Source organism: Hemicordylus capensis, chromosome 3 (genome assembly GCF_027244095.1).
Source record: "Hemicordylus capensis ecotype Gifberg chromosome 3, rHemCap1.1.pri, whole genome shotgun sequence".
Taxonomy (NCBI): domain Eukaryota; kingdom Metazoa; phylum Chordata; class Lepidosauria; order Squamata; family Cordylidae; genus Hemicordylus; species Hemicordylus capensis.
This window is the reverse complement of record NC_069659.1, coordinates 118,487,556-118,499,690: the sequence shown is the minus strand read 5'-3', so window position 1 is coordinate 118,499,690 and position 12,135 is coordinate 118,487,556. Positions and strand designations below refer to the sequence as shown.

Here is a 12,135-nt window from a genome sequence, read left to right as displayed (position 1 = left end):
GGCAGGGGCGTAGCTAGGGGAGAGAGGGCCCGTGTTCATCCCTCTCTCTGGCGGGCCCCCAGAGTGAGGGAGATCATGGAGAAAATAGAGAGGGGTGGAGCAGGAGGGCCCTCAGGAGCTGGGGGCCCGTGTTCTTTGAACCCTTTCATTCAATTATAGCTATGCCCCTGTTTGTGGGATTCAGAATATTTGATTTCACATGTCAGGAAGCTCTCCTGCTCCCTGTTACTCTTTCCTACAGATGAGAGGTTTAGACTAGTTTTAATCCTTGTAATGTGGGGTTTCTAATCCAATTTATTTCTCCTTAACAGGAAACAGTTAAGGATAATTCACTTCTTTTCATGCCAAATGTTCTGAAGGTGTATCTTGAAAATGGGCAAACCAAATCTTTTCGCTTTGACTGCAGCACTTCAATAAAGGTAGGCTCCTTGCTCAGAACCTTCAACATATGTTACTCCTTAGACCATAATAAAAATTAAGACTACTTGAAGCCTCCATAATAGACCTACTTTATTGGCAAGACCAATGAAATTTTTCACAATAAAACTCTCAAATGTGAGATCCAAATGTGAGATCAAATGTGAGATCCAAGGTTCCCTCATGGCCATTATTATGGAGTGTGAATTGAGGACCTAATAAAATTGAAACTGTTTTTATGCTCATAAAATATAATTTGGTGTTAGTGTTTCAAAAGTAGGGGCGATCATTTTAATGACTGCAGCATAATTAAAATTACATGGACCTCACTAAGAAGTTCTGATATGCTGCCAAAAGTCAGTAGGCTTTGCCAGCAAAATCCAAAGCTAAAATTAAGATATTGGTTGCTAATTGAATAACTTGCAAAACATCTAGTAATATGAGAAACATAAATGTTAGGGGTTTGCCAACTGTGAATTGTTATTACTCATGTATTTCTTCTTTCAATTTCAATAAAATATATCACAAGCTAAATAACTAAGTGAAGTTGTAAAACATATTTTATAACATGAGAGGATAGCAATGACAGAATGACTCTTTGGATGTATCCAGGCAACAATTTTATACTATAGAAAACTGTGCAAGGGAGTAGTGCAGTCCACATTGCATTTTGTGATCTATAATTCTTTTAATATTTTGCATCTGTGTTTTATCACAAGCCCTAATCAGACATTATGTAAAGCATGGATGTTATACCTAGGTATATGTCCACGAGGGCAACAACAAATCCCATCCTCCCACCAATATACTCTGTAATCCCACCCCTATGCAGTTCCTGAGTACAGTGTTTGGAGAGGCAAAGGCCGTACTCAAGGAGAGATTCCTCCATGTGATTGTTGTAAGTGCTGGAGGTGCCCGCATTTGCAGTCACAAGGAGAATCTTCCCTCATGTACAGTGTTTGACTCAGACAAACACTACTCAGGTACAGTATGGGGGGAAGGATTACAGAGTGCATGGAGGTTAGGGTTTGCCCTCCCCTCTTGAGGACACTATACCTGGGTACGGTGTCCACCTTTTAATAATGTATGATTAGGACTTGATTGTGCCACATTATGGATGGTATTGTGTGCAAGTGGGACAGAGCTGAACAACTGCTTAATGCAACAGGAAACCCCACTGCTACAGTTCCTGGCCAACATGAGACTGCAGCACCATTAGAAACTTGAAGCATTGAGATTTAAGGGCTCTCAGGGAGCAGAAGTTGCAATGCCCTCTCCCCACCACAAATATCTCATTGTAGTACAACTCTACCACAGAAAGGGGTCTTGGCTCTGCACTGGAATGAAAATACTGATTGGTGCTGCTTCTTTTGGGCAGTGAATGGAATCAGTTCCCAATGCTGGAGCCAAGTTCCAGTGGTGCCAGTTTTAGCAATTTTGTGTAGGTTCTTATATTCAATTGCCATTATATATCAGAGCATAGATTCTGACTCCTACTTAGCGAACATCTTTCATTTATGAATTTGTTACTCATGTTTTAGCACAATTTAGGCATGCCAGTGATTACAGATTATACAATATAATTAAATGGATGGAATAATTTATTTTTCTTGGTATATAGGCTCCCCTTTAGCTCCTCACTCATCTATTTCCTCCATCTCTAAATCTCATGATGTTAGTTGTTCACTGTATTACAAATGTGCCCTTGATTTTATACTCTAGCTCTGCATTTTTACTAACTAAGTCAATATTGTTATATATTATGAACTTGTGAGAAAATTTCAGCCATGGATAAATATCCCAAAAACCTTTGGCCAGAATGAATGCTATAATAATCATTTCATCCTTCTAGTCTTCTCAGAGTCAAAGTTGTTTTGTGATCAGGAATTCTTATGTTCAGTTAATGATGCATCCATCTCTAACACTGAACTAGTCAAAACAAAAATAATTGCCGAGTGCTGATAATGACCTAGATATCCTTCAGAGAGAAACAGAAAATATCATGAGCCTTTAGGGATGGATGAGTAATTCTGAAAGAAATTAGAACTACATTTAGGGAAATTGATGTTTAAATGTTATTTTAAAAACAATCACACTTACTTGAAGTTAAAGATTGATATATAAGGTTGGAAAATATCTTTTAAGAAACAAACCATTTTCTGTTTATGATTATGATTGATTTATACAATTTCATAGTCCACTTCTTCAACCCCATAGGAGCAGTTTACAGTGTAGATTAAAAAGCAATACTATCAAATAGCACAGCTAAGCAATACAGTATACAAGTCGGCTTAAGGTAAAAAAGAGAGAGAGAGAGAGAGAGAGAGAGAGAGAGAAGAAACTAAAAGGTGAAGAGAAAATAAAGTTTTCCCCTTGTGCTAAAAAGATGCCAAGCATGGTATCAGAGAGGCCTTCCTGCAGAGATAATTCCAAAGTCAAGGTGCCATCACTGAAAATAACTCTCTCTGGTCACCATCCACCTCATCTCTGATGGCAGTGGGGATCAGGCATGTGCACATGCCCCCAGTACTTCCAGCCACTTCTGGCCGAAGAGGGGGAAGGGGCGGCAGAGAGGTACACTGCCGCCTCAAAGGCTTTTATGGAAAATGAGTGCCGGCGGGGGGAAGTGGGGGAGGGGTAAGTTCACCCTCCCCCACCCTTAAAGTGGCACCCCCTCGAGCCACCCCCACCCGGTTCCGTGCACATCCTTACATCTAGCACTCATTTGCTCATTTATATAGCCTTATTGGACTATTAGTATTTTACTTATGTTTCTTGTCAGCTACATATCTATTGTTGTCGAAGCTTCCCTTTTTTTAATTCAACCAACCTAAATTTATCCAGTCCACTTTCTTAAACCTCTCTGAATGTAATTTCCATGATAAATGAATTACACTGGTGCCCATTCATAGTAGCTGAATCCCAAATGAGGAGTTTGTGGTTTTGCATTTTCATTTCTAAAAAACAAAACTTGACGTCTACTTTTTTTTTTTTTTTGGTAAACATATAACTTTTAAGTCTGTAGCAATCCTGAGAAAGAATGTCAGTTCACATGATGCATTTTACTCCCACTTGGGAATATTCACTAGGGTGAATATACTTAAGTTTCAAAGTGACAGAAAATCAGGTCCAAAATCTGGATTTGTATCTTTTCTGGATTTATTTTAAAAAATCTGTTTTATTTTATAGGATGTAATTTTAACATTACAAGAAAAGCTCTCAATTAAGTGTATCGAACACTTTTCTCTGATGTTGGAACAGAAGTCTGAAGGGACTGGAACCAGACTTCTCTTGCTACATGAACAAGAGACTCTAACTCAGGTTTGTGAAACGCACTTTAATAAAAAATAAAGCAAACAAGGATATATATTTCACCCTCCAGTTATTAAAGTAAACGTTGCTTCTAGAGCCAATCCTGGCATAACAGTTCACATTTGTTTAATTATTTTCAGGAGTGCAATTATTATTATTATTATTATTATTATTATTATTTGTTTTTAAAGCATTTTCAATTAGTGCTATACAGAATTAAAAAACAGCATATTCAAATATATACACCTCTGCATATTTACTAAAAAATAATTTCTACTGAGTTTGGTGAGGCTTACATCCAAACTAGTGTGCATAGGACCTCAGCCCTGCTTAGTATAAGGACCAAATGAGATGATATGTTAGACAAACGGTAATCTTGCCTGTCTTTCCTTCAAAATAACGATGGCAGTGGGAGAGATCAGATGAGGTCTGGATAGGGACCCACTTCTGCTCAGAACATCATCTTTGAGCAAGCTACACTGAAGACCTCATGTCAAACAAAACTATACAGCAGATGTTAATTCTTTCTCCTATGCTTTTTTTGTTTAGAAACAGCAGCAGGTGGGCAGGGGAGAACTGTGACAAACCAGAATGAAACCATGGTGTGTGGGAAAGGATGGGTCAATACCATTTTCCCATTGAAAATCTACCTCCCCAAATTTGTTTCTTGACTCTGAAAGTGCCATTGCAGCAAATTGTACCTTCAGGGGCAAAGAGCAGCTTCAGGGGCAGATTCCCGCCCCCCCCCCCCAGGAAAAAGGCATTACAGAGTCAGATTTCTCTTCTCACACCATGACCCCAACTTGGACTGCCACAGCCCCCCCCCCCCACCTGTTGCCCATGGCTACTATTTCTGAACACAGATAGACAAGCACGGAAGAGATGAATATGTCTTCCATTTGTTATCTAATTTGACATCTATGTGATTTGCTCAAAAATGATCCTGTGAGAAGAAACTGGATTAAAAGAAATATACTACATGTTTTTCTTTGAACTATTTCTAAGTGTAAAAATATATAATTTAACATTTCCTTAATAATTCTAAATATTGCTGTTTGAAATCAGCTTTGTGCCTTTGTCCAATTGTGTCTCAAGCAGGCACCCCCATTGCTCCATCCTAGTGCAATACAATAGTCTAATATTCCCCTTGGCGTAGACAAGCATCTATCCGTGATTATCTGTTATGATTCTACAAAAGGTGAAAAATACATGTTACAGAAGAGGTGTGGTTATTGCCGAAGCAGCAACCTGCTTTGGCAACCTGAAGCAACGTGCATTTCTCAGGTTGAGGCAGTGGCTAGGAGTGCTTTCTATCAGCTTTGGCTGATTCGCCAGCTACATCCATTTCTGGAAATAAACAAACTTAAAACAGTGATGCATATGCTGGTAACATCCAGGCTCGACTATTGCAATGTGTTCTATGTTGGGCTGCCTTTGTATGCAGTTTGGAAACTGCAGTTAGTACAGAATGCAGCAGTCAGGTTGGTTTCTGGATCATATTACACCCATTTAAAAAGAACTACATTGGCTGCCAATAAGTTTCCAGGCAAAATACAAAGTGCTGATTATTACCTATAAACTCCTAAACAGCTGGGGTTTGAGGTATTTAAGAGAGCGCCTTCTTCATCAACTCCACCACCTGTTAAGATCATCTAGGGTGGTCCGGTTGCGGTTTACACCAGCTCGGTTGGTGGCGACTCAAAACCGGGCCTTTTCTAGAGTTGCCCCAGGATTCTAGAACGCGCTTCCTAATGAAATTAGAGTTTCCCCTTCTCTGAGTGTTTTAAAGAAGGACCTAAAAACATACCTCTTTAGTCAGGCTTTTAGTTTATTGTTTTAAAGCTTCAGTTTTAGAGTTGTTATTGTATTTTGAATTGTTTTAATTATCTTAATGTTTTAATGGCTTTATATTGTGAACCACCCAGAGACTTTTTTGTATGGGGTATGGTAAAGACTACTATATTTTGTTATTTCAAGCTTTTGGCCCTTCAAATAGCCGCCCAGAGACCTAAGTTTGGGCGGGGTATAAATTAAATAAATAAATAAATAAATAAATATCATACTGATTTTGTGCTGCTGATTATTCTGCTTATTTAATATTGAATTGTGTTTTTATTCTTGTGCTTTATTGTTTCAATGATTCTTTTATGGCTTTTTAATATTTACTCTCTTTTCCTGTACTCTGCCTTGGGATATGCTTTTATGAAAGGCAGTATATAAATATTAGACAATAATTTTTATAATTAATTATAATTTTTATATATTGCCTTTGATAAAAGCATATGGTATTGCATTTAGAAAAGTAAATAGCCATTAATACAATTTAAGAGAACATGTGAAGTAGTGTCATCACATTCAACCAATGAAGTGGCGTGTGGGAAGGGAAACTAAAAATGAAGTGACTACACAGTATACCTTCTCTTTTACTACGTATTACTAGCAGGGAAGGGAGGAGAAACTCCCATAACATGTAGTTCCACCATATGGTGTGTTGGGCGGGGGGGGGAAGCCCTACTAATTTTATCTTTGGGCTTAGACCATTGTAAGTGATTTATGAACTGTCTTCTGTCGTCTTTGATTGTGTTCCCAGTAGTATTGAACAGGTTCCCTTGAACCTATTCAAACAAAACCTATTGTCTGATTGTTTAACTAATGCCACCATCTATCCACTTCTACAGTGATGAATGGTAATGCAAAAACCACTACTGAGTGACTTCATTATTAGTTAATTCTAGAAGAGGCCCTGTGGGATTTTCAGAAGCACTTCGACTGTGGCTTCATTCTGTTGCCACTGGAATAAATTGGTATTTCCTCTGTCTATATTGGAAATGAATGGCCTTTTATAAGCTCACATAAGCTTATAATTTGTTACATGTTCGCCAATAGTTTGTTACCTCACAAAGAGGGATACATTGAGGCTATTCTCATGATGGGGGGAAACTGGGCTAAAGAAGCCCAGCCTGGTTTTTCCCCATCATGAGAACCAGCTGGCTTGTGGGCGAGCCCGGTGGTTCTCTGGCGGCTAGCCCGCCAAAGTAGCCCTCCACTTAGCCCGGGTTAGCGGAGCAAGCGCTCTACTAACCCGGGTTTTCTGATCGTGTGCTGCCATGGTGTGGCTCCACACCATGGTGACACATGAGGAGACCCCCGTCAGGAGGCTGCAAACAGCCTCCCAGGTTCAGAGGTCTTTCCAGGATGCCCTGCACACTCGGGTGGGGCATCCTGGAACTTCCGGGGGCCGCACAGCCCCCAATCCCCACCGCACCTGTCGACTCCGTGATGGAGCCGGCAGTTGTGTGGCTGCCCAGCTATGAGTGGCTGCTCATCTGCAGAAAGAGCGGACTAAGCCCACTCTCCCCACAGACCCCCCTCTGGTGCTTCACACCTATTGTGTGAAGCACCTCATTATCGTTTTATGATTAGAAAATAGTGTACTATAGAAAAAAGAGAGAGACTTGGGAGGTCGTTATATGAACATTCACACACATACACACACTAGCTTGACCAGTGTTCTTCATTGCAAGGCCTAGGAATAGGGTGGATTGATTAAAACAAGATGATTTAAATCACCAAAACTTTCTGCTGATGCTTGTTTACATATTTCTTAAACAATGATGCAAATCTGATCACTAAAACATGTTAATTTACAACGTTTATGAGGGTATACACTTCATGTAGTTTTGAAGGATAACTTCATTTTACTAACTTAAGAAATAGTAGATAATATATGTTGCTTTAAGTAATGGATACCACTACTCATTACCTGTGTCAAGCTGCGCTGCCTTTGATGAGCAATGTAGAGCATCTTTGCTGGTGTCAGCCACTCTCTAACTCGAGCTGAGCCTCATAGACCAAGAAAAAGTGTGGGTGCATGGAGGGCAATTTGTAAGTGAACACAGTTTGTGACATTGCACAACAGCCTTACAGATCACATGGCATGTCTATTAAGCCATCAGCCTTTGGTTCCAATTTCCCAGTTTTGTGAAGCTTGAACCAAAATGAGATAGCCTTAACTCTAGTCTTAAACTGGCAGGTTTTATTTTTCCTTATGGGTGCTTACTGACAAACAGAAAAGCTCTTTAATTATTTGGCTTGGTGGATTACTGTACCTTTTCTACCTGACTTACATTTAATATAGTCTCTTGAGTGGGCATAACAGGGCTTCATCAAAAACTGACTGAATTGTTTGAATTACTGAGTTTTTCTTCAACTGCTATCCAATGTTGATAATACAAGCAAAATTTTCTGATTATTTCATTACAAAATGGCATTCCATAAAGATGCCTTGATTTAAAAGATATAAACATTTTACAGTGCTACAGATGGGGGATTTAGCTAGTTGAATCAAAGGCAGAAATTTTCATAAAGGGATTAATAATAAAATAGCTATTCTTTTAAATTTCCAGCTACTGTATAAAGGGTTTTGTGTAATCTGAAAAATATGGTCTGTATCCCATATAAGCGTGACTTCCCACCACAGATATGCCAGTTTGAGGCACCAGGAGCAGTACAGACCCTGCCTGTGGCAATTAGCAGGGAGTCGGAGGACTCAGTCCAAGTTGCCAGGTTTGGGGGCAAAGACAAATGTTGAGCCTTCTTTCTCAGACTGGCTCATGAATTGCTCTCCATATTGTACCTTGAGCAGGCTTGGCCTTCATGGGAACTCTGAGGCAGATTTCTGCACCTTAAAATCACTGACCAAGATTTTTGGTGTCTGAAGACCAGGAGGAATACTAGTGGGTCCAAATCGCAGTGAGCCATTGAAGCATATTTGGAACCACATGGATGTTAAGGGACATTATAATGGAAGCGACAGAGATTGTATACATGTATTCTGACTAAAAGACAAGAAGAAAGCACTATGGTGTCTGTGGGCATTAATATTCTGTGATTAATGCCTTCTTTAAAATTTCTGTTGATTTATGTGAAGTCATCATCAAGTTTATGTGTTGAATAAGATGGGACGAAATATTAAGAATGTTGTGTTCTAATACGAGTGTGCTGTTCTAGGTGACCCAGAGACCATGCTCCCATAAGATGAGATGTCTCTTCAGAATCAGTTTTGTCCCAAAGGATCCTATTGACCTTTTACGAAGAGATGCAGTTGCCTTTGAGTATCTGTATGTACAAGTAAGTGATAGAAGTTAAACATAAATCTAGACAATTTGAGCAGGACTACTTTAAGTGAAGCTCCTTTGAACGTATATTTGTAGTTAAATGTGAGAGGGGAAGAAAAAATTTTTTAAAAAAATGTTTGGATATTATAAGAATGACAGTAAAAATAGCATATTGGTTTACATGATCACTGATTGTGTTCTTGAAATACAGACACAGCTGGGAGCACTTGACTTTCTTTGCTTTCTTATTACATTTTTATTCCACTTTTCTTACGCTGAATGCACAGAGCAGCATTCAAACCCCAAACCCCATTTAAACTTGGGATAGATTAAAGGGAGATTGCACAAATTCTCAGGCCTTCTAGTATAAGGAAATACAGGCTGAGGATACCAGCTAATGACTTTCTAAAGGCAAGGGAAAGATTGATTAAACCAATCACCTGGTCTTCCATCCACTAGGAATTGACTAGGGAGCATCACTATTGGTAGAGAAAGGATGATGTAGACAGGCTCCTATTCCATAGATGTGTGCAGGGTGTCAGTAATAGAGGTGCATCCCTGAGTATTTAAATTTTTATTTATTTATTTATTTATTTTTACATTTCTATACCACCTTTCGTTAAAAGAAAACCCCAAGGCGGTTTACAAAAATTACAAATTAAATTAAATTAAATTGTAAAAAATTAAATTAAATTGTATAATACAACATATTATGTAAGTCATGAGAAAGGGTTAACGTTTTTCTCAATTAACTTTAATATAAACAACAGTCTACACATACAGAATCAGCTATTGGATAAATAGAGCTCTGGGCAAGGAGCTTTCTCACTCACTCACTCACTCACTCACACACACTCTCTCACTCACTCACACGCGCTCTCTCTCTCTCTCTCACACACACACACACACACACACACACACACACACACGTTTATGAACATTGCCGAGTTGTGTGGCTTGTGCACAATTCAAAAATCTAGTGTAACAGGCTCTACTGTTCCTGGGTTTTCCCAGCAATGTCCATGAAAAAAGCCCAGAGCTACCTTTCTCTGCTCCTTTCCTGCCAGGGCTGACCTGTTCTAGTTCTGGAATCCCACTGAAATCTTCAGATTCTCCATGTCTTTCCCTTCATCCTTAGCTGCTCCCTTCCCAGAAGAAGAGCACTTTCTTTTTCTGGTCACACTAGGGTTGCCATATTCTGGCTCTCCAAATCTAGGTGCCTAATTTGCATTTTATGTCAGTTGGCTTGCAAATAATTTGCATATGCAAATTAGCAGTTGCACTTTCCAGTTGACTTGTATTTGCTCTGGATATCTACCAACAATAGTTGGGGAAAATATCTTTGCCTGACCATTTTCCTTGACATATTAACAGCAGCAATACAATAAAAAAATGCACAGCTTTTTAATTAAAGCTGTAATTCTGTACACACTTATTTGAGAGAAGATCTGATTGAAACCAACAGTGCTTACTTCTAAGTAGGCATGCATTGAATGTAAAGCCAAGGAAGTCCTTAAACACTACAATACACAGCTTGGTAGGCAGGTGGTGATTCACATCAAAAGCAAGCTATCCTCTCAACTGCCCGAAAGAGATCCCCTGCTGATAACAAACAAGGCAACATTCCTCAGGGAATTACTGTACTTGTGAAAGTGAAATCCTCCCAGCTAGCTTCCTGTGCTCTTCTTCTCTTAATCTAAGTCCAGAGGTTGAGCAGAAAAGTGACTGCATGTTTTGTTCCATAACTCCGCTTCTACAAGAGCTAGAGCTTTTCTTTTCTTTTTTAATGAAAGCTGAAATCCAGGTGGGCTAAGCAATCTGGGTGAGATGTTTAAAATCCGAGTGCTACCCGGAATTCCGGGGGGCATAGCAATTCTAGGTCACACTGAGGAAATAGGGGCTGTTGTTGAATTACAGAAGCAGCATTGGGTAGAGAGAGAAGTAGGCCTCAACCAAGGAGCTGCGTTTTGTGGCTTTCTCTTCTCAGCCCCTAAACCTCTCTTTCCTTCTCTCACCCCTTTCCTCGGCCTTAATAGTTCCAGTGCTGATCTATGTGGGCTAAATCTGATGTATCTGGTTGCTCAGGGATTCCATTAAATGCCTGGTACATTTTGCTGGATTTTTTAACTTTGAAAATTGCCATTGCCCTGAAATACAGAACTGTAGAGTAACCACATGGGCAAGCCTAGCAGTTGCCTTGCCACTCACTTTTGTAGTAAAAACTAGTCCAACACCACTATAACATGTGGTGAAACACTAGCCGCAGCCTGGATAAGGAAAAGTATATAATTGTGCGATGTGTAAAAGTCAGTCACTAAAGAGAGTCTACTGTATTGTTTGCTGAGTCAGTCAGAAGATAAAAGGGATACAGGTGCACCTCCACTAACCCCCTGTGCACAACATCCTCTTCAGCAGTCCTGGAGTATGACTGAGTTCTGCCCTGTACTGTCTTGACACCCCAAGGTTCTAGTCCATGTAAAGAGAAGAAGATGGTATTCTGACAACTCAAAATTAATAAGTTCCTTATTATATATTAAAGTTTTAATGTGGCTTTGTCATTCTGAGATCTTCAGGCATTTATTGATGGTTCATCTGGTTGTTATAATTAATTAACAATTAATATAAGTATTTCTTGTTAATTATAAGCTTGCCTTTTTAGAGAATATTAGTCATAATGCAGTGTTTATGTTTAAAACTGGAAATTTTTGAGCTTGAAACTCCCTCTACTGGTTCTTTGGCAGAGTTGTAATGATGTAGTTCAAGAGAGGTTTGGACCTGAACTAAAATATGATATTGCACTGCGACTGGCTGCATTACAAATGTACATAGCAACTGTCACCACCAAACATACCCAGAAAATCTCCCTCAAATACATTGAGTAAGTATAAAATGGAAATGCCATATATATGGGGTTGTGTGAATGGTATGGCTCTGTTGATCTGCAAGTCAAATTTAAATTTAAAATGGATCCATCTGCAAAGGACCAGAAAAACCTGATGCCTTTAATGATTTATTTAGCAAAGCTTCCCTCCCCACACATAAGAACGTTGGGCCTCCCACCCCAAGATCTTTGGCATTAATGTGACAGTTTGAAAAGTTAAAATTAGGCCATGTGGTTATGCAATTTAGGATAGTCTCTGCTATGACTAGAACTACTTGAGCAGCATTACTTCTTATTTACTGCTTAATTCACCTTTCCTCTTAAAACACCACTGCCTTATTCACAAGGTCACTCACAAACCAAACAATACTATTAATCTGCCAAAAAAAAAAAGGTAAAGTAATCTCT

At 39.2% G+C, this 12,135-nt stretch overlaps 1 protein-coding gene and 1 long non-coding RNA gene across 10 annotated transcripts in view; one reads left to right on the top strand and one right to left on the bottom strand.

Moving 5' to 3' along the window:
* LOC128352116 (uncharacterized) overlaps positions 1–12,135 on the bottom strand; it is a 66,926-nt gene that overhangs the window by 4,069 nt on the left and 50,722 nt on the right. The gene's annotated exons all lie outside the window — the stretch shown is intronic.
* Positions 1–12,135, top strand: part of FRMPD4 (FERM and PDZ domain containing 4) — a 564,699-nt gene that overhangs the window by 526,150 nt on the left and 26,414 nt on the right. For all 9 annotated transcript variants that reach the window (XM_053312354.1, XM_053312353.1, XM_053312355.1 and 6 more), the window contains 4 exons: positions 312–419; positions 3,607–3,738; positions 8,740–8,859; positions 11,588–11,724. In XM_053312354.1, coding sequence (XP_053168329.1) covers positions 312–419; positions 3,607–3,738; positions 8,740–8,859; positions 11,588–11,724 — 497 coding nt within the window. The remainder of the gene's footprint in view (positions 1–311; positions 420–3,606; positions 3,739–8,739; positions 8,860–11,587; positions 11,725–12,135) is intronic.